Below are 23790 nucleotides of genomic sequence, written 5' to 3' on the forward strand. Positions count from 1 at the left end.
ATACAGACTGGTCAAAAAAAAAAATTATTATTTTAGGGTTGCCCGTAATTAAATACATTAACCCGTATTTGTGTGTGTAAATTGCGTATGTTCTATGGTTGATTTGTCTGTTTTGCTGGACGAGAAAAACCTTGCTATCTACGCCTGAGACCAACTAACTCAGCCACGGAGTGAAAAAAGCCCATTAAAGTTCCTCGCGTCATCGACGGGATTCGAACCCAGGCCTTTTCCACCCGGTGTGGGGAGGACGGTGACGATACCACTGTGCTACCGCGCAGACAATACAGACTGGTCAGTCCGACTTCAGTGATAGGGAAAATCATTGAGGCAGTGATCAATACAGGGACATTTAGATAGAAATATGAATTCTGAAGGAAACGCTGCATGGTTTTTGGTAAAGGAAAATCATGTTTGACTCATCACTAGTAGGTTACAAAATACTGCTTAAGGTCATTGAATTCTGTGATAGAAACAGTTAAATAAACAAACAACCTTTTCCCAACGCACATTGTTATATTAATACGATGCATATTTACCAAGTCCTTATTTCTTCCTCCGTGTATTGCACTTGTGGAATGGCGGCCCCTCTGAAAAGAAAAGATATTTAAAAAATTAAAAACGGTTATCTTATTTTAAATGTACATTATTCCCTAAACAATTTCCTCGATATAATTATTATATTATACAACCTTAGAGATGAGGAGTATTTTGATGTTTCATATATTAACGGTCTACCAAATATTAAGTACATGTATTATAGTATACGTCTAGCAGAATGGCCAATATAATACACAATACAGTACATGAAATAAAGGCGCCTCCGTAGCCAGGTGGGAAGGAGCAGCAGTGCATAGCACACGCTTCTTGATTAGACCGGGGTTCGAGCCCGTCACCACCAAATACGGAGGATGCGGAAAGGTCAGGGAATGACCACCGCATATCCCGGAGCAATATGGCCTTAGTTGCTAATGCTCTTAAAAACCAAATAACAAACATAACAAACATGAAATAAGGTCGTAGTCGTCGAGTGGGAAAATCCGAGGGTACAGTAGTACACGTGTGTGAGTTGACCGTGGCTCAAACCCGCACAACTGCTGAATATGGTGCCGTCTTCTGACCTTAGGTGGCTTTTCTGGTTTATAAACAGAAAATTTATTTATTAAAAATAAATGTGTGTGTGTGTGTGTGTGTGTGTGTGTTACATTTGAATGAGACATTCCTTTACAAAGTTCAGGGATCTGCGTTTGTCATAGAGGTTCTCTGAGATTTATCACTGCGTCTTTCTCATAACTTTCCTAACAGTGAGATAATTTTCCTTGGTGATTTTAATGTTCATAACTCCAGCTGGTCGAGATGCTGAGGCTTTTGCAATTACTAATGACCTCGCACAGATTGTTCATTTACCTACCAGAATATCGGACAATCCTAACCATACAACCAACACGCTTGATCTTTTTCTCACAAACAACCCTTCTACGTACACGGTCGATGTGAGTGATCCTTTAGGCACCTCAGATCACAACTTGATGATTGTCTCTTCTCCAATGGAGCCTTTGTCTCATGGCTATTCCCAAACTCGTGTTGTTTGGCATTACAAGAATGCAAAATGGGATGACCTGCGAGATTTCTTTTCCTTAGTCGGATTACTGTTTCAAAACTTCTGATGTCAACGCTTGCTCAGATCCTGTCAGTGAAATTATTATTGCAGGAATGGAATCCTTTATTCCACATTCCACCTTAAAATCTCGTCTTTTATCTAAACCTTGGTTTTCCAATAAATGTAATAAGGCTGTTCAAGAAAAGAATGTTGCATATTGTAATTGGCTTGTTTCCAATTCTTCAATTTCATTTTCTGCCTACACCAGAGCTCGCAACAATTGTAAAGCAACTTGCTTTACAATTATAAAACAATTTGCAAATTGTAAAACCACTTGCTTCTTGCCCTAATCATAACCGAACTTTCTGGTCTCTTGCCAAAGCTATTGACGGCAACTTTTGCCCATCTCTGCTCCCACCTCTGTCAAAACCAGATGGTTCCTTTCTCACTTCAGCCAAGGATAAAGCAGACCTGGTAACATCCCATTTTTTTTCAAATTGTGTATTAATAATCTTGGTAAAACACCTCCTACCCATTCTCAGCACGCTCCATTCAGTGCCTCCTGTGGTCATCAGCCAAAAGGATGTCAGAAGGATTTTGACGAATCTTAATACTAAGAAAGCTCCAGGTTCTGATGGTATTTCTCCACTTGTTCTCAAAACTTGCGCTCCTGAACTTACTCCTGTCTGTTTTTTTTTCGCCTTTTTTCAATTTCTTATTCCAAAGTTGTTTTTGCTTCTGCTTGGAAATTTGCCCATATCCAGCCAGTTTTTAAAAAGGGTGACAAATCCCTCCCATCCATTTATCGTCCCATTGCAATTACTTCTACTCTTTCTAAAGTAATGGAGAAATCAATTAACCGCCAACTCTTGAAATATCTTGAAACCTTCCGTTTGATCAACAATCGCCAATATGGATACCGTCGATCCACTGGTGATATTCTGACTTATGTTACCCATTTATGGACAAATTCAATGGAATTTGTCCATAAATTCAAACAGAAGCAGTTGCTCTTGACATGTCAAAGGCTTTCGATCGTGTCTGGCATGAATGTCTTCTAAACAAGCTTCCATTTTATGATTTGCCAACTGTTTTCTGAACGCTCACTGAGGGTGATGGTAGATGGCTCTCTGTCTTCTAACTTCTCCACTAATGCCGGTGTCCCCCAGTATTCAGTTCTTTATCCCACTCTTTTATATTAATGACCGTCTGTTATTGACCGGAAATCCTATCCATTGTTTTGCTGATAATTGACATTGCATTGCACTTTCTAGTATGAGAAACCTTGCCTTGCTCAATCACCTTCTCGAATATCCGCTACCAATTCATTTAATGCCGATCTCCAGGTAATTCTCCAGTGCGGCAAAGACAACTTAGTTGAATTCAATCCTTCTAAAACTCACTCCTGTCTTATATCTCGCAAAGAGGAATTCTTCTACTCCTATGCTTATCTTTGGTGACACTCCAATTTCTAGACAAGATTATATATCTCTTTTGGGGATTACTCTGACTTTTAATCTCTCTTGGCACAAGCACATTACAAATATTGCTTCCTCTGCATCCGAAAAACTTGGTTTTCTCTTTCGCTCTCGGCGTTACTTTTCTTCTAAACAGCTGTTCACTCTGTGCAAATCCGCCCTACCATGGAATACTGATCCCACATCTGGGGTGGTGCCCCCAAAACCTCTCTCAGGCTTCTAGATTCCATTCAGAAGAGGACAGTTAAGTTAATTAATGACTCATCTCTTATAGAGTCTCTCCACTCTGTCTCATAGACATACTGTTTCTGCTGCATGCAGCGCCTCCGTAGCCAGGTGGGCAGGAGCAGCCGTGCGTAGCACACGCTTCTTGATTAGACCGGGGTTCGAGCCCGTGACCACCAAATACGAAGGATGCGGAAAGGTCAGGGAATGACCACCGCATATCCCTGGAGCAATATGGCCTTAGTTGCTAATGCTCCTAAAAACCAAATAACAAACAAACAAACAATCTGCTGCATGCCTTTTCTGCAGATACTTCCATGGGCACTGTTCTTCTGAATTGGCTGCTATAATTCCCGCCCTCTCTTTCAAAACAGTCCGAACACGCGCCTCCACCAGTCAATATCCATTTACTGTTCGACTTCAAACTCTCAGAACCAACTTTTTGTCTTCCTCGTTTATTCATTCAACCGCGTTTTTTTTTTTTTTTTTTTTTTTTTCTTCTGTAGACTAATTTTCAGGAAATACGCATTTCCTGAAAATTAGTCTACAGAAGTTCGTCTAATGTCAACAAATATCTTCTTTCGTCTTCTCAACCTCCAACCCATGCACGGTAGGTTCTAATACTCTCGTGTTTGGGGTTTTCATGAAGGTAAAAAAAAAACCACCTTGTTGCCTATATCAGTATCATTAATGAATATTAAAAACCAGTGAGGGGGGCCCAACACAGACCCCTATGGCTATTCATCGCATTAGTCCATGAAGAGTAGTGGCCTTTTATAACTACTTATCTGCTACCACTTTACCATCCCTTTATCCCTATTAATAATTTGCCCTTAATGCCACATTGCTCCAGCTTACACAACATACTAATTCTAAACGTTTTATCCCGTTATTATTTATTGTATTTGTAGTACTTTAGTATATACAAAGTTTAAATGCTTCATATTCAGTAAATTAGTGAAATGGTTACTTAACACAAGAATAAGACCGTATCAAATTGTTGATATCTTATTGATAATAAAATATTAGAAAATGCCATCTATAGCTAACAAATAAAACTAGCCCAGAATATAAACAAATTCAGAACACACTACCCGATAAACTGTTAATTCTATTGGGCTAAATTGTTGATCCTTATTAATGTCTTACCAATGTTGTAAAAATTTAAAGCAGGATAAACGTGTGCAATTCTTAAATTTACATTCTGTGAAGCACAGTTGATTGTATATACATAAATTAAGCACAATGGTGATGCGAATGTGCAAATAAAGAAAAGGTTTTCTTTTGAAAGAACCTTACTGTTTATAGGTGAATGCTATCTCAGCAATGTCCTTTCTCCTGGCCCGATAAGTTGCATCTGAAAAACCCTGATAGAGAGAAAAAAAAATTAATTTTCCAACTCATTAATATTAAAATGCCACATGTAGAATCATAATTTGTGTAAACTCAGTCTGTTAAAAGTACATAGTTCATCATGAAATTTGGATATGCAAATCTTAATCTCAAAAATATTAAGTATACGATTATTTTTGCATTCTTTTTTTTTTATTTATTTTTTTTATTTATTTTTAAAATGTCACCAAGTGACATTTGAAGAGGAATAAAGAGTAACACAGTACCGAAACCGATTCGCACAGTTAAATTTTACTTCACTTAATAATCCACTTTTAAGGAGGTAGTGAAACAGCAGGTACTTGTTATTTCCACAGTAATTTTTCGTATACAAGTCGTATAACCGTTTATGGACCAGAAAAGATGCTGCTTGTAGTCGACTATCAGTGACATCTCGAATGTATTTTAACATGAAATAACACAAACTGTTTAGGCATGCTTCACTAATTTACTTAGATTATCAACACCCATGCACTTCAAGCAGAGAATTACTCCAACAGCTACTTTCAAATATCTGCACGAATGTCATTAATAGTTAATAGCTAGATACTTACTGGGTGATCATGGTCTAGATCAGGTTCGAACTTCGTCATGATATGAGTGCAGAAATCTAGATCTGTGATATGATGAGGGAACCATGGAACTGCAAGAGAGAAATTCAGCTTCGTTAGACTGTTGGTTTTTTAAGAATAAAGAAAGCTTGAGGTGGCGCGTGCGCATAGGGAGGAATGCTGTTCTGTACTTTTGGACAGTGCTGTTTGATTGCAGCTGATTCACTAAGTAAAGAGAGGAAATAAAATTAACTTCTAATACGAGAGCCTCTCAAAATTAAGCTTACATTATGTTGACTATGGTGATTTAGGAAATTCTTATGTACCGTAATTTGAAGACTTAATTTTAAAATAGCAAAAAGCTTAATTTACAGTACTCACCTCATACGATCCGTTTTGAAACGCTGAAAAAGTTGTTGGGTTTCCACAGCATAATGCATTGTTATGCAAACAGCATAGCATTTTTCCGGAGAAGCCAGCAATTAAGTTTTCGTTTACTTATTATATGTCATCATCATCGGCCATTTTCAATCCACTGCAGGATGAAGGCCTTTCCAGTTCCTTCTGTTTTGTGCAATGGCCATCCATTTACTACCCACAAATTCATGAATTTCATCTGTCCATCTCCGTCGTTGTCTTCCAGGTTTTCTTCTCGCTCCTCTTGGGTACCATTCTGTTATTCTCTGTCCATCTATCCTCATGTCTTAGAGCTATGTGTCCTGCCCAAGACCATTTTTAGTTCTTTAGTTTTGATAAGAATGTCCTTTACTTGAGTTAGCATGTGTTTCTCTTCTAATCTAACAGTCTGATTCCCAATATAATTCGTTCCATTCTTCGCTGTGTCGGTCTCAGCTTCTCTTCCATTCTATTGGTAAGCGCCCAAGTTTCACTTCCATACGTCATAGTGGGTAGTATACATTGGTTCATTATTTTACGTTTCAGATTGGGATATTGCTCCTCAGTATGTAACTATATTTTCTGAATGCTATCCATCCAAAGTTTATTCTTCTCTTGACTTCCAGCCATTTTCATTATTATAGCTAATGACTTGTCTCAGATAAGTATATGACTCCACCTTTTCAATTACTGCTCCTTCAATCATATTCCTTTCTGTGGCATACTTGTTCATAATTACTTTTGTTTTAGCCATATTCATCTCTGCATAAATGATTAAGATTTTCCTCTAATTCTTTGGGATCGTGCCTTATGGACCACAATGTCATCTGCAAATCGTAAATGGTTTAGCTACCCTCCATTCACATCGACTCCTTTCTGCGACCAGTCTAATCTTCTGAAAGCTTCCTCAAGGGCAGCAGCAAACAACTTCGGAGATACTGTCTTCTTGTCGAACTCCTTTCTCAATTTTAAATTTGCTACTGTCTTTGTCTAGTCTAATAAAGGAGGTAGCGTTCTCATATATTTTCTTCAAAATCATTATATATGGGGTTTTTATGCCTTATGCTGTATGGAGTCAAATTCCTTTTCATAATCCACAAATGCCAGGAATAATGGTGTTTTATATTCATTTGCTTTCTTCATTAGCTGTGCTATTACGTGCAGTGAGACCAACTGATGATGTTGCAAATTCAACAGAAAATTGTAAATGGAAAGTATTCAGCGAAGTAATCAAAGAAGTTACTATGCTTTTCATACCAACAATGAAATACTTTTCAAGGTTTAGACTTAAATGGATGTCAGATGAACTATTGAGACACGTGGCATAGAAGAAAAGTGCATATAAATTATCAGGTGATACAGAAGCCTATGATAGATGTAAATTAGTCTGTAATTAAGTCAAAAAGGAGGTCAAGCTAATTCAGATTATGAGAAGTCTGGCAAAGAAAAGGAGCAAAGACTTCTATGATTATATTAATAGTAGAAGGAAGGAGTTGAATCACATTGGGCCACTTGATGTCTATGGGTTAACCATTAATGACCCTGCCCAGGTTGCGGAAAAATTGAATAGGTATTCTGCATCTACGCTCACACAACAGGAATTCTTTAGGGAAGGGGATGCCAGAAGTTTATCAAACTGCAATGAGTAGCTAAATGATTTTGTGATAACTGAAAGGAATGTGGAGAAGAAATTGTTGAGGAAGGTCATAAAAAAGGCACCTGGGGTGGATGGAATATATCCAGTTATATTAAGCCAAACAACAAAGGAGGTTAGAAACCCTTAGCCTCAATTATGAGAGCATTCCTGGATTCAGGGGAGGTCCGTTTAGACTGAAGAAGTGCGAGTACATCCCAAATTCATAATGGAGGATCAAAAGCGACATGAGTAATTACAGACCTGTTAGCTTAACGTCTGTTCTAGGGAAAATAATGGAACCTCTGGTAATAATGCAGGACCATTTGTACAAGCTTGCAATCATACTGCAATCACGGCATGGATTTGTCAAGGTGCGGTTTTGTATAACCAATCTGATAGGTTACTATGATGAAGTAACCAAGGAACTGTATGCAAAAAATTATTTTGGCATCATATAAAAGACTGCTATACAAACTGGAGCAACGTAGCATTAAGGGCAAGTTATTTTTATAGATAAAGGGATGGTTAAGTGGAAGAAGACAGAACGGTTATCAATGGGGACTGCTCCCTCGTGGACTAATAATATTAGTGGATTTCCCCAGGGTTCAGTGCTGTGTCCATTATTTTCAATATTTATCAATGATATTGATGAAGCTATATCAGGCTTAATGTGTAAATTTGCAGATGATACAAAGGTTAGCAGGGTGGTTAATGACAGTTATCGGGGTGAGCTACTGCAACAAGATCTTTTCTAATTATGCCTTTTTTTTTTTTTTTTTTTAATTCCAGCAGTTACGTTTATTTTCTTATTCCAGCAGTTTGCGAATATAAAAGAATACTTTTTTATTCGCAAACATACATTTAATATATGTAGTTTGTTATTACTGCTGTTAAGTTTTTATGTGCATATATAAATCTTTCAATTTTTTTTATTTTTATTCTTTTAAATAAAATAAAAAGTTTATTTTATTTTTAAAAAGTCATGGACGCCGAAAACCGTCTCAAAAGACTGTGTTCAGGAGAGACATACGAATCACTGATTGTGTATAGTCCACGCTCTACCCGTTGGCGCCTCCGTAGCCAGGTGGGCAGGAGCAGCAGTGCGTAGCACACGCTTCTTGATTAGACAGGGGTTCGAGCCCTTGACCACTAAATACGGAGGATGCGGAAAGGTCAGAGAATGACCACCTCATATCCCCGGAGCAATATGACCTTAGTTGCTAATGCTCCCAAAAAACAACAACAACTCTACCCGTTGACATTTATATACAGGAGCTCCCCGACTTACGTAATAGTCGACTTACGGAAATTCGTCTTCACGCAAGTTTTTGCCGGCCGGTGCAAACTTAAAAAAAAAAAATCATGGAAACGTATTTTGCATCCCGAAGGAATAAATGGAGTTATCGTAATGTGAACCCAGTACTATTGTTTTTTTGTTAATTCGTTCCAAGACCTTGGAAGTTGAAATTTCCGCTATATAACTAATCTATTTATCGGTCTAAAAGTCATTTTTATAATGGAAATTGCACTACATTTTCATCGTTATCATATGTTCCGTTATAAGAATCAGTTTTAAACGCCTTTGTGATATTTTACTAAAGCACGTTTCTGGAGGTTACGACCATAAAACAATTTGCATTTTCCGGTGTATTGGGCTTTTCTGTTAGCGCAGTCTATTATAAACGGGTACTAAACTCGATCTTATTGCATTTGCGATAATCCCGATAACTGGAATTCTGTGGGTTTTTAGGTTACGATATTATTGTGAAATGTGTTCCCCTTCGCCGAAATCTTCAGTCATATAAAAAAAAAACAAATTTTCAGAAACTTCTCTTCATTCCTATTTACTTATTACAATGGTGAAGGGAAAGGGACCAACGGAAAGTGCAAGTGCTGATAGTGCTAAGAAAAGAAACAAGATTCATTTAGAAATGAAGATGATTAATTAAGAAATACGAAGCAGGAAAAAGTTTTGTCATCTATTGCAAGGAAATTGGGTCTCGCTGCTTCAACAGTGAATACTATTTTAAAGAATAATGCGCGTATAAAAGAACATGTCAAAGGATCAACGCACCTAAGATCAACAGTGATCACAAAACAGCGTTCAGGAGCTATATCGAAGATGGAACAGCTGTTAATAATATGGATGAGAAATCGGATTCAGAAGCGAGTGCCCCTGAGTCTAATGATCATTCACGAAAAACTAAGAAGTATTTATGAAGATATTAAGGATAAGTACGGCGAACCCCAACCCAAGTTCGTGGCAAACAACTAGTGGTTTAATAGGTTCAAGCATCGCGCTGGTTTCCACAACGTTAAAGAATGCGGTGAAGTCGCCAGTGCCGATTCTGCAACTGCAGAAAAATTTTGTGATATGTTGGAAAAAAATTATTGATGAAGGCGGATATTCAAGGCGTCAAAAGATAGGGTCACTATCTTTTCAAGGCGTCAAAAGATAGGGTCACTCTCTTGCTTGGGCTAATGCAGCTGGAGATTACAGATTAAAACCACTGCTTGTGTATGATTCTGGAAATCCTCGTGCATTTAAGGCCATCAATAAAGCCACCCTACCCGTGCATTTCCGATCGAACCAGAGAGCATGGATAACAATATCTATCTTTGAGGAATGGTTTAAATGCTGCTTCATTCCCGAGGTTGAAAAATATTGTAAAGACAACGCGGTTCCTTTCAAGATTTTTCTTCTATTAGATAATGCCCCTGGACATCCTACGCATCTAGATGATTTCAATTCGAACGTGAGAGTCATAATTCTACCGCCAAACACGACTTCACTCATCCAACCTAAGGATCAGGGTGTTATTTTGAATTTAAAAACACTGTTTACGCACAACATTTGCTCAGGCATTGTCTGCAGTAGACGATGAGTACAATTTTATGTTAAGAGACTTTTTTTGGAAATCTTACAATATTTACCACGCCATCTTAAACATAAGGCCTGGGTGGAAATTACTAAAAGTTTTTTTAAATGGCGCATGGAAGAAAATATGCCCACGGCACGTAAAAGGCTTTGAAGGATTCGAAAAAGACGAATCATATGAATAGGTTACAGATCTACTTCATTGGAGGTTGATGACAAAGAGGTGGAGGGGTTAATAGAGGAAGAAGAGAAGGAATTATATAACGAAGAATTTATTGACTTACAGGCAGCGATAGTGAAAGAAGAAAATGCTGACGAAGCTCAACATGAACCGAATGAGGCGCCGAGACGCTTCATCACCAGAGAGATCGCAATCGCATTTCGTGAAATTGCATCGGCAATCAATGGCGTGGTTTGAGAAGATGGATCCTGACAGCGAACCATTCTTAAAAGTTAACAGAGGGGTGAATGACATGCTTGCTTGCTACGATGAAAAGAAAAAACCACCGTCCAGTCATCCATTAATGTTCTTTCGTAAGGTTGACGGCCGACCCCTTCTAAATCTCCACGGCCCTCAACCTCCACAGCGGCGTATTTATCAGCTGAAGACGTCGATTTTGGCAACGATTGCTCGAGAGGTAAAACTTACTGACGTTATGCCTGTCTCCTCTCTTTTTTTTGTAAATTTTCCTGCGCATGAGATAAAAAAAAAAATGAATAAATACAATAAATAATTCTATTTACATGTTCGTCGACCATTTCTTTTTTGATTCAATCCATTCAGCGAACACAGTTGCAAGTGCTGCACAAGCATGGGGGAAATTCCAACTTACGTTGTTCCGCGGAACGCAACCCCTAAGTCGGGGAGTTCGTGTATATACAAGAGGCAATTATATATATTACATCGCCTTCCATCTTTTTTATCCGGCAAGCATCCGTGATGAATGCTCTCGTTCTATATTTTATGTAAGCTGTGGGCTTCAGATAGGCTCTACACTCTGTATTGCTTGCTTTCAGAGTATTTCACAGGGTCTATTGTCAATGAATTAAAAAGGTTGACTGCATTGTTTGGAAAGAAATTCTTTATACAGGAGAGATTGGGCAGTATAGAATGTAACAGTATGTAGGAGTTGCCATCGCTGCGTCCAGCACGTGGAGTAGAGATAAATCCTTGAAGATTGGGCGCGTCAGTCACACCGGTAAGCATCTGAGAAAGAAAAAGAATATTCCCGGATGCTATGTGAACTCTCCAGGGAGTGATATTTAGGTTGGTATATAAAACAGCCCTGGAGATGGCGAATGGATTGTCTGTAACTCTATGGATCCAACGCATTATCTAGTTTCATTTTCATTCATTTATTAATTACACACAATATAGTCTCAACATTATGTACATAAAAGTATATACATGATTTATATACAAGATATATTTACATATAATTATATGCTCTGACAAACATTAAACTCTCGTGTGTGTGTGCAAGTGTGTTCTTATTCAGGGTAGCTCCCAGGCATAAGCCCAAATCTACCTTGAGAACTTGGGAATATATAGTCTTTACAAAGCAGTCCTTAAAAAGTATGTTAAATTACCTGAGTCTGATTTTACTGTAGCGCTATTCGCACTTGAAATCCCGCACCCACTGGAGGTAGTGCAATACCAGTGAGTGCCAGCAATCCCGCGCCCCGTGTTGCCCATACCAAGGAGCCAGCAGGGAAAAAATTAAAATAATAAAAAATATATATATATAATAAAACAACAATAATATTCAATAGTCTGGATGGCACAACTATAAACTTCAAAAATCACAGTTCAACTGAATATTTCCTCAGTTGCTGTTTCACATGCACTGGAACCTCCAAAACCAATAACGGTACTATCCAGCAATCTCCAACTGTACGCCATGGATAATAGAACCTTTAGACCACCAGACCCGACGCAATGAATCAGATCCAGCACGGCAGAATCCAGAATGGAGTATTCATGATCGCAGCACAAAAGACAACTAACCAGAGCACCAGACCCAACACCATGAATCAGGTCCAGCACCCCAGCTGCAGAAACAAATAATGAAACTCCATGAAGACAATTAAGACACTAGGTTTGCCTCTCAAGAAAGGCTCTGAGAACAGTTCTTCTTGCAAAAACAGCAGCTGAAAACTCCTGAAATAAATTAAAACAGTCACGATTTGCAATAAGCAAATGTACTGTATCAAATGATAAGTCAGGAATATGCGCCATCAAAATCCGCCTTTGGTCTTCATACTCCCGACATAAAAAAATTACATGCATCCAAGTCTCCTGCTCGCCACATGTACAGAAAGGATCTGTCTCCAACCCTCTCTCATATAATTTGGCCCTAAGCGAGCCGTGTCCTGTTAACAAATAAGAAGTGTACATAGAAGGCGTAAACCAAGATGCCACGGTTTTTCCCAATGCATAGTTCACCTGGGGAATATATTTCCTCGTCACAGCTCCAACATCACCACTTTCCCATCTGGTCTGCCATAAATCCATTAATTTGTTCCATATTCGTTGTTTTTCTTCTTTAATATTATTCTCCAAATCGATTGTAATATCCAAAAACGTTATTGATGTACCCTTTTTCAATTTGTACAAAAACCCTCTGTAGACAATAAATAAATCCAATGGCATGGTACCAGCAATTACCTGTAGGGCGTTTGTAGACGCTGTTCTAGGTACTTTCAATAAAGTTAATAACATAGAGCGCTGAAGCATTATCTAGTACTCGACTGCCAGAAATCGGTTTACATACAATGGCGCAGCAGAAGATCAGGTTGGTGATGCGCAGTGCAATTGGTTATAGGCACCGCTGGACGTATCTCTTGACTACATCGACATTGAGTAATCCTGTCAGTTCTTGTTGAATTGCCTACATCGCCGAGTAAGTTTCATTTTCATGGTTGAAAATTGGTTCTGAAAAGTGATGCTTTATCCCAAGTCAAAACGTGGTCGGTGTGACATCTTATCTTTCTTTATATGCAATCCGTTGTTATAGGCTCTGATGTCATTTTTGTTTCTCTTTTTAGTAAAGGTGATTTGAGCTGATTTAGATATGTTTAGCTCTAGACCTGTTTGCAGTAGATAGGCTACAACGCTGTTAATCAGGGCGATTAACAGCTTTGTAGAGACTCGCTGATTTATGAGGTGAGTCTGTTTCAGCGTCTTTCGATGTTATATGTAATTTGAGGTCATCTACATATGATGAAAAATTAGCGTACCTTAGGAGAAAATGTTCAAGGGCAGCGGCGAACAGCAGACAGGACAGAACACCTCCCTGCTGTATTCCCCTCGTTATAACGCACTCCTGTTGGAAGGATTTATGGCTGATGATGAGTTGTGTTGGTGTAAGCATGAGGTTGATTGGTTTTTAATAGGCTTCCTGTAATACTTTGGTATTATAGGAAGGAATTAAGAGCTTATCATAAGCAGATGATATATCAAAGAAAATGACGTCCAGCTGAGATTTACTGTTGAGAGCAGTTTGAATTTTAAATAGGGTATCCGGTAGGTTAGTATATGTAGATCTTTCGGGAATCACAGTATGAAGATGTCTAAGTCTGTGAGAGAAGCATTGGTCGATCAGTACTGATAACATATAGTTTTCTAAAACACTTTTAAGAGAGAGCAACCCACTGAGATTGGTCTGAAGTCCTTAGGTTCTTTAGGGTTTCTTTTCTTTTGGGTATGGGTTTTACCCTGTAGTGATTCCACATTTTCGGTATTGTTCCAGGATTTAATATCTTGCCCAACCGAACGTGGCACGAAGATGGGATTCGGTAACAATCGTGAACCGTTACTTGCTATATATATATATATATATATATATATATATATATATATAATATTGTAAGTAGAACGAGTGAAGGAGATTTTAGTGGTTTAAGTCTAATGAAAATACGGTATACACTGGGAGCGATATATGGAATGAAAAAGAGGAAGAAATTGACTGGAAATTAAAATAAAAGATGAGTGAAAAAGCGACCAAAATGGAATAACATTGCGGGGTCCTTCACAATTTTAATGTCGTCATCAGAGGTCATCCACCAAAATTATGAAAAAGACAGCAATGTTCTTGCTTCTGTTTCCGACATGATCTGTATGCTATGGTGCACGTGAGTAGTTGCTACGTGCTGCGAAGGCAAATTTTGATATGAATTTTGCATTATAAAGTTTATAGGGGATATGCCAATAAAAATGGTAATACGTAGTGCATACAGATCATGGATGACCTTACAGAAGCAATTGAAAAGAATTGAAAAAACTGGATAAACTATAGTAAGGAATATCAGTATAGGCCGGAAGAAAGGGACTTACCGTCACTGTGTAAAACTGATCAAAAGAACAAGATGGCGGGGTGCCGGTATATTTATGTCGGGGAACGCTAGCGACTCCTAGCGTTAGGTGTAAAATATATATATGTTATGGTATGGTGTCTGTATAGATAGAAATGATATGAAATAAGTTAAAATTAAATATGATTACACTATATACATGTTTAATACACTGTATTAGGCCAATTGGTGGGTACAAGTTTTCTAGACTGTAAGACACCACAGAGGCCTAGTGTATTGTATACACTATATACATACTTGGTGTGTATGGGTTTAGTTATTAATTAAAGATTATGCTGTTTATTTAGGGCAGTTAATAACTTAACTGCCCTAATTTCATCATAGATTATGGACACTTATACCCCAATGAACTCATACTAGAAAAAACAAACAACAATGATACTACAGCCCATTTCCTAGATCTAGAAATAACATTAATAAACAACAAAGCTACCATCAACCTATACAACAAACGTGACGCATTAAACTTTGATATAGTCAACCTCACACAGTGGAACTCAAATATTTCTAGAGGAGTACATGCCAACGTTATACTAGCGCAAAGCATCAGAATAGCCACCATTTGCAGCAATAAGGAAACAACTATCGATAACATCAAGATACTATACAAAAAACTAATTAACAACCATTTTCCTAAAGCATATCTTCGCTACCACTTCTGTAAAGCCCTTAACATCTTAAAGCATAAAAAACTATGGGACATTAAAATAAACAGCATAAATTTTAATTAATAACTAAACCCATACACACCAAGTATGTATATAGTGTATATACAATATACTAGGCCTCTGTGGTGTCTTACAGTCTAGAAAACTTGTACCCACCAATTGGCCTAATACAGTGTATTAAACATGTATATAGTGTAATCATATTTAATTTTAACTTATTTCATATTATTTCTATCTATACAGACACCATACCATAACACATATATATATATTATTTTATTTTTATTATTTTTTTTTACACCTAACGCTAGGAGTCGCTAGCGTTCCCCGACATAAATATACCGGCACCCCGCCATCTTGTTCTTTTGGTCAGTTTTACACAGTAACTGTAAGTCCCTTTCTTCCGGCCTGTACTGATAAACTATATAGTAAGTAATATTCCTTACTATATAGTTTATCCAGTTTTTTTTTTTTTTTTTCAATTCTTTTCACTTGCTTCTGTAAGGTCATCCATGATCTGTATGCACTACGTATTATAACCATTTTTATTGGCATATCCCCTATAAACTTTATAATGCAAAATTCATATCAAAATTTACCTTCACAGCACGTGGCAACTACTCACGTGCACTATAGCATACAGATCATATCGGAAACAGAAGCAAGAACATTGCTGTCTTTTTCATAATTTTGGTGGATGACCTCTGATGATGACACTAAAATTGTGAAGGGCACCGCAATGTTATTCCATTTTGGTCGCTATTTCACTCATCTTTATTTTAATTTCCAGTCCATTTCTTCCTCTATTTCATTCCATATATCGCTCCCAGTGTATACCGTATTTTCATTAGACTTAAACCACTAAAATCTCCTTCACGCGTTCTACTTACAATATTATATATACACATTATGGCGGTAGGGTACTTTTTGCGAATGCAGTGTCAGTGTCCCTGATCCATAAGCTATATTACTATTATCTTTTTCGTACAGGCATTCCCCCCCCCTATATTTTAATTAGCTTCTTAATACCATTATTCGTTACTATATATATTTAAATAATGGCTTAAAAGTTTAACATAAAATAAGAAAATAAATAAATGAATATTAAGCTATCATTAGAGGCGCAAAATGCACATCCTCCACATGAAGCCCAGATATATCCAATAATTCAAAATAAAACATAAGCCAGTAGTATGGCAAAAAATGTAGAGCGAAAATTAACATAAAAATAACGCAAAATAAAATAAACCAGGTGGGGGAGTAAAGGTAATAAGACAAACAGTAGCCGATAATCCCCTATATAATTTAGCACTTTAAATCCACTTAATGAAACCGATATAAAATTTAAAATAATGCCAATTATAATGTGATTTAGCGGTACCCCCCCTCGAAGGTACCAGTTCCGAAAGACGTGAAATATCACCAAAAAAGGGGTTCAAAGAACTACTAAAAGAAAAACAAAATATCAAAATAATAGACTGACCATTATGCCCCATATCGACAGAGGACCACGAGGCCAATAATGGTCATGGAATCGCTGCATTTCAATCGCTATACAAATCGTCGCAAAGGCGAAAAGATCGAAGAACCAAACCACCCATTCCTCCTCCAACCGATCCACAAATGCAGAGGATTTGCACGGCGGTGGTCCTTATGCAGCGAGAAATAATTTATAGAACAGATAGCACTCTAGAGCAGAGCCACACCACCGACATAATGTAAGCTTAGCCAGCTTATATAAAAGAAAAGAATAGATGGCGGCACAGGCGCTGCTTATTTAGCATATCAACCCACTACTACCACTGATTTATATTTAAATAATGGCTTAAAAGTTTAACATAAAATAAGAAAATAAATAAATAAATATTAAACTATCATTAGAAGCAGCAAAATGCACATCCTCCACATGAAACCCAGATATATCCAATAATTCAAAATAAAACAAAATAAAACATAAGCCAGTAGTATGGCAAAAAATGTAGAGCGAAAAACTACTGGCTTATGTTTTATTTTGTTTTATTTTGAATTATTGGATATATAATTTATTTATTTATTTATTTATTTTTTTTTTTTTTTTTTTGTATTTTCGCGTCGCCATTTTCAGTATAGATTTTTAACGCTTTTTCATAATAATTTTACATCTAATTTTACTTTCATTAGAAACACTGTGTAGAGACTACCTTGTCCATGCTTTGTGAGAGGTATATTGCTTTTCCTTTTCGATCACATTCGTATTTTTACATTTGTATTCATAAATTTTCTTTTACACAGCTATGGGCGAGTATGGAAACGCAATTCTTTGATGCATGGTCAAGTATAGTCCCCCAAAGAAATACCTAATCATGAATCACATTGTTTTTATTTTACAGGTTACTACCTTTTTTATTTCTTTAATTTAACCTTCATATTTCGGAATCTTTCTTTTTGGCCTTTGGCTTTCCGTGTGACTTGCACTGCCATCTTCATTTTTATCTATCATATTTATTACAATATACATATAATAATAAAATTCTTTATTCATAGAAATGTAGGACACGGTTCCCGCTACAGGCACCAGAGGAATCTTACAATTAACTGGACACATTACATTCAATACATAAAAAACTACGTGGGTACACAGCAAATACATAGACAGTGCAATATACACAGCTAATATTGCAATAAATAGATTTTATAGTTATTATAATAGATTGCTTATACATAGCTTATATTGCATTACAGTATATAGGTTTTATACTTATTATATACAAGCTGCAACACATTGAGACAGTCTAGAAACTTTCACTGGGAGTTATTCCGCTGACAATTGCAAGAATGCTGAATTCACTTCACTATGGATTTGCGCTTTTCTCTTCTGTAGGCAGAATCTCTGGACCAGACATCCAAATCAATGTTTGCGGAGTTCAGCGCGCCGATGATGCTGTTCGGAAAGTGCCGCTTGAAGGTCGAGAGCTTCCGCAGCTTAGAACAGAGCACTGGGCGGTTTCTGAGAGCTCTACCAGGGATTTACCACCCTACGATTTCCCAGATATTAACGAAGTCGAGAGCAGTGGAGCACAGATTAAGCGCTATTGTGAGCTTCCTCGCATATGCCAGGTTCTGGGCCGGGGTGTATCTCAGATTTATGCAGAGCTGTGATTTTGGTGTTGTATAGGGCAGGTGAGCCCAATTGTTGGCCCACTTTAGGACCCAGAATTCCAGACCCCAGAGTATCTTCAGACTGGACATAGGAGCAGCGGACCAAACTTCAATACCATAACTGATGACATTACTAAAATAGTAGAGGAGAATTTTTCTGACTGTTTCCTTGTTGTGCGCTCTACAGAGATCAAGTTTCATACCCCAGAAAGCCCGTAATGCTCTTGAACCAGTTGGTGGATTTGTTCCTTATACGTTACGTTTTCGTCGATTACCACTCCGAGGAATTTTACGGAATGAGTGGCGACGAGAACATGCCCCGCAATGGAGGGCTGCAGCGAGGCTGCTGGATTGAGGTCTGCTTGTGCTCTAGGTGAGAAGATAATATATTTGGATTTTTCAGGGTTTATTTTAAGCCCAAAATAGGTAGCGTATTCACAGAAAGAGGAGAGATATTTGTTCAGGATGACAGAATTCGATAATTCCTCTGCCTGGTCTGGTGAGGTGTGTGTGTGTGTGTGTGTGTGTGTGTGTGTGTGTGTGTGTGTGTGTGTGTGTGTGTGTGTGTGTGTGTGTGTGTGTGTGTGTGTGTGTTTGTAATGAGCGGCTCCTAGAACGTTAGTTCAACTCCGCCTCATATCTCTGTGAAGATTAGTATCACTACAAATGGGCCAGATATGTGTGTGACGTCGGTTTGTGTGTATTATGTGTGTGTTCTGTTGTTCTGTTCTGGCCACTTGGCTACCCAGAAGCATCAGTCACCTGGACAAATGATTCTGGGTACTCTTCCACACCACGGGAAGGTGGGCCAGTCTCAGCTAAACACGTACTGTCTCAATACGAGACTCTGATCCACCAGATGTTGCCAAAAGGTGGGCCAGATTCCTCTAGGGGCCCACTCCAGAGGAGAGAGAAAAAAAAAAATATATATGGTGAGGTGTTAGCCGGGCTTGAGAGATAACAAACAATATCGTCGGCGTAGGCCATGAACGCAGGTATTTCATTCATTAGTGGAATAAATATCGCTGAAAAAAGCAGTGCCGACAACTATCCACCTTGGGGTATACCGACTTCCACCTGTTTTGTGATGCACTTATTCCCTTGCTGGAAGGTAAGGCACCTCTCGGTCAGCAAATTTCTGAGGTGCTTCGAAACATTACCCGTGAAACCGTAGTAGTTCTCCAGTAGGTACATAAGTGGCTTAACTTTGACTGAGTCAAAGGCCGCTTTCTGATCCAGAAAAACAGCATGCATAACATAGCCTTGCTCCCAAGCTTGAAGGGTTTTTAAATTCAGGGCCTGTATGCATGTTATCGGCGATCTTTGTGAGAGCGCGTAATGTATATGCTGAGGTCTCCGGGAAAGGATTTGATTGGCAACCACTTTAAACATGCATTTCTCCAGGCATTTGAGAAAAGGGGAGGAGATTGAAATAGGCCTATAGTCAGCAGTAGAGGTCGGATTCTGCACATTTGGAATTGGGATGACTCTATAATTTAGCCAAGCGTTTGGGACGACTCCCTGTTGTAAAATTCTGTTAAACAGCTTCGTCAACTCATCGCTGATGAAGCAGGAGGCAACTTTAAGGCAAAATGCGGGGATAGAGTCACTTCCCATTGATTTCTTGTTGGACAGGGCGTTGATGGCCTTGATTAGCTCCTCTTCACTAATCGTTATGTTCGTGAGATTAGTTATGTCATAGAGGATGCATTAGTTATGTCGTAGCAATGGATGGAGATATATATACATCTGCATCCATTGCTGCTGCTTTGATGCATTTGCCATATCCAGTTTATTTTTATCTTTCCTCTTTTTCATCTGATTTTAACTCTTTGTTATTTTATATATATATATGTTGTTTTGGTTTTTAGGAGCATTAGCAACTAAGACTATATTGCTCCAGGGATATGCGGTGATCATTCCCTGACCTTTTCGCATCCTCCGTATTTGGTGGTCACGGGCTCGAACCCCGGTCTAATAAAGAAGCGTGTGCTACGCACTGCTGCTCCTACCCACCTGGCTACGGAGGCGCCGTGTGTGTACTGTACATGTACTTATTTAAAGTGAATCTTTCATAATAAAAATAAAATAAAAAGGTAGAGCAAACATCAGAGGCAGCAAAAAGCATATTCCTCTACATTGAAATATAACCATACAAATAAATTAGAATGAGAGTAAAAAATAAAATAATTCCAGCAGTATAGCAAGACAAGAGCGAAAATAGTCGAAATTAAACTTAAAAATCAAACCAAACAGGGAGGGAAGAGAGGGGTAATAAGAGTAAAAATATTGCACCAGAAAATCTCTAAGATAATTTAGAACGTCTAATTATAAGAATAATAATTCATTAAATTTTGAAAAACAATTAAAATAGAAATTTAACGGCGCCCCCTCTGACGGGCACCAGGTCCAAATGTACGTGAAATATCACCAACAGAGATCTAGAGCAGTACAGTAAAATAAAACAAAAATAAACCAAAAATAGACTGACCATTACGTCCCATCTCAACAGAGGACCACAAGGCCAAGGTCAGGGAATCGCTGCATTTCGATCGTTAGACAAATCGCCGCAAAGGCGAGTCCTCCACCCGATCTCCAGACCGAACCGCCAATGCAGAGGACTTAAATAGCGGTGGTCCTGATGCAGCGAAAATTAAAAATAGAACAGATACGAGCACTCCAGTGCAAAGCCACACTACTGACAAAATTAATCTTAACCAGTTTATATAGACGAAAAATGAACTATGGATGGCAGCGTTAGCAATTCGCCCACTACTGTCATGTGATATACATATATTTGAATAACGTTTAAAATAGTTGGAAACTGAATCTTTCATAATAAAAAAAAAAAAAAAAAAAAAATATATATATATATATATATATATATATATAGAATGAAATTTAGGAAATAATCTTTATTGATATCACAGGGTCGGGACCAGATTTAGACAGGCGGTCTTAAGCCAAAGCATGTAAGACGCCTCAAAATATGTAATATTACATTTATCTTCACAAAAGAAAATGGGGTGAGATAGCTAGGCCCAAACTATAACTTTTGGCTTCTGCTTAAATCCGATCCTGCAAAGACTCAATAGTATTTAAATAACTTTGCTGCTGCATAATTTTGTTCCCAATTATATTTATTGTTTTCATCGGCAGATGTGACTGATGGAATATAAAACAAATGTTTTCAAATTGAGTGGTCGCATGAATATATCTTTCTGTGTGTGTATGACGCTGGTTCACCATTGTTCGTTATTCAGAGGACTTGTATGACTTACATATTAATAAATCGTCAATTTGGAATAGACATCCCTCATATGTATTCTCTGAATATTGCAAATATTTGAAATCGCCGTTTCAGCCTTTTATCTAGTACGAAGAACAATAAACTCCTTAACGTGTGCAGTGTTTATATGGAATAAAGAAACATGAGGAGTGCTTCGTGATATTATTACCTTTGATGCTGAATCGTTCAGGGGTTAAAACCGTAAGTTCAGCCAAATTTCCCTGACGGAGACACTTCATAATATTCAGCAGACCTTCTCTCTTGACATCAAGACGAACAAAGACGTCAAACTTTTCTTTTCGATGGTTACAGACTCGAGTTTCCAAATGAAGAATTCCGCCCTTGCAGGACTGGAAATAGAAAATAAGAATTAACTAATAGCAGTTTAAGTTAGTGTTTGATAATAAATTATCACACTTCATATTTATTTGAAGTTGCTCCAATACTCCCCATCCGGGCGACTCTGCGTGATGGCGTCATGCGTATTGTGACCAGAATTTTTCAGACACACGGATATAGTTGTCGGTGTTTTAATTCAAAAACCGAATGGTTAGTAGGGCCACCTTTTGGCCTACATGATAGCCTATATTTTCCCGGAATTCATTTCTATTCCTCCTGCAAAGTAGTTGTCATCCGGAAAACGGACGTTTAGCGACTCAAGAGACAGTGACAGAAAGAACACCACTCCAAACACCGTTTCGCATTTATGACAGCGATATTGGGCTTATGCGCAGCTTCTCTACAATTGAACCCACGGCTATGCAGCTACTTACGTTTGATTGGCGGACGTTCCGTGCGGAAAACATCACGGGGCAGGTCCACTTGGACCTGCTCCGTGATATTTTCCGCAGATGACGTGAGGCACATACTACCCTCTTTTGTCGTTTTCGAACATTCGGGGACTTCTGTCACAGTATACCTAATATCATGAAGGGATGTCCGAATAATTTTAGTCATATAGTGTATATGTGAGTCAGTATCACTATGGAAAAATTTGTTTTACAATTCATAATAATAATTCTATTTTCTTAATCTACTCTTAATAGTATTAACAATGGCCATATGGTGCAAGGAAGCCTAAGGCTTCCCATGCTTAAATTCCTAGTCAAAATCCCACTGCTATCTATTTCAACTTAGTTTTCCATTAAGGAACCATGTATGTTATCTTTTATATCAATAATACTAAAAAGCATTCTAGGGCAAAGCCCTCAAGCGACGTAGTAGTTTACTGACGTAGGGGTTAGTGCAATCTCATCATTTTTATATTCTTATACTTTTTATACTTATAGTCTTCTCCATTGGTGAAGTGTTACTTATTCAAGGTAGTGCAATATCATGACAACTCGTTGTGAAGGTCTTCGCAATATGAGATATAATTAAAAGGATGCCATTTACCTAATTTGGGTAGTTTTCTACGTATAAAAATGATGTAATTGCACTAACCCGTACGTCAGTAAATTCTTACGTAGCTACGCTATCTTAATGTATTACTCTTACGTAGCTTGAGGCCTTTGACCTAGAATGCTTTTTAGTCTTACTGCACACAATCAGACATCTGTCATATTGTGGAGTTATACTTCATAACTGAGTTGTTACGATTACAACACCAGGGTACCTGCCCATCCACCGATACTAGCCAACTAGCTTTGAAACGGCCGTCTGGGGAGCCATATTCACCGAGTTTTCGAGAATAGGTAACAACTGTCTTCTCTACTGGGGAAGCATTGCCTATTCGAAGAGTTTTTGAGTGGTGCGAGTATGAAGAGTAACTGTCCCTTTCCTCTTTCGACGGCATTTCTTCTTCCTCTCCTGCTATCACTTTCCTACACCTTTTTGCTTTCCTAAATGTAATAGGGACAGTATGAGGATAACAGAGTATCGTATCCCATACCATTTTTCATACGGTGTCGTCTGGGGGGAGAGGAAGGTCTTGATAGGGCTCTCATTACCGCGAATGAATAACAACAGTCTTCTCTAAAGGGGAAGCGTTGCCTATTCGGGGGATTTATGGGTAGTTTAGTTTACTGAGTATGAGGAGTAACTGTCCCTTTCCTCTTTCGACGGCATTTCTTCTTCCTCCTCTCCTACTGTCACTTTCCTGCACCTTTTTGCTTTCCTAAGTCTATCTAATAGGGACAGTATGTGGATAACACTGTTTATCACATACC

The 23790-nt window shown here is 38.1% G+C and overlaps 1 protein-coding gene across 2 annotated transcripts in view; it reads right to left on the reverse strand.

The window, feature by feature from the left end:
- ple (tyrosine hydroxylase ple) overlaps positions 1 to 23790 on the reverse strand; it is a 245422-nt gene that overhangs the window by 82836 nt on the left and 138796 nt on the right. For both annotated transcript variants that reach the window (XM_090383463.1, XM_090383464.1), the window contains exons 4-7: positions 21792 to 21972; positions 5247 to 5335; positions 4600 to 4667; positions 537 to 587 (exon numbers count right to left, since the gene is read on the reverse strand). In XM_090383463.1, coding sequence (XP_090239589.1) covers positions 537 to 587; positions 4600 to 4667; positions 5247 to 5335; positions 21792 to 21972 — 389 coding nt within the window. The remainder of the gene's footprint in view (positions 1 to 536; positions 588 to 4599; positions 4668 to 5246; positions 5336 to 21791; positions 21973 to 23790) is intronic.

This window comes from Mastigoproctus giganteus, chromosome 10, assembly GCF_048544385.1.
Source record: "Mastigoproctus giganteus isolate SK-2022 chromosome 10, ASM4854438v1, whole genome shotgun sequence".
In the NCBI taxonomy this organism is placed as follows: domain Eukaryota; kingdom Metazoa; phylum Arthropoda; class Arachnida; order Uropygi; family Thelyphonidae; genus Mastigoproctus; species Mastigoproctus giganteus.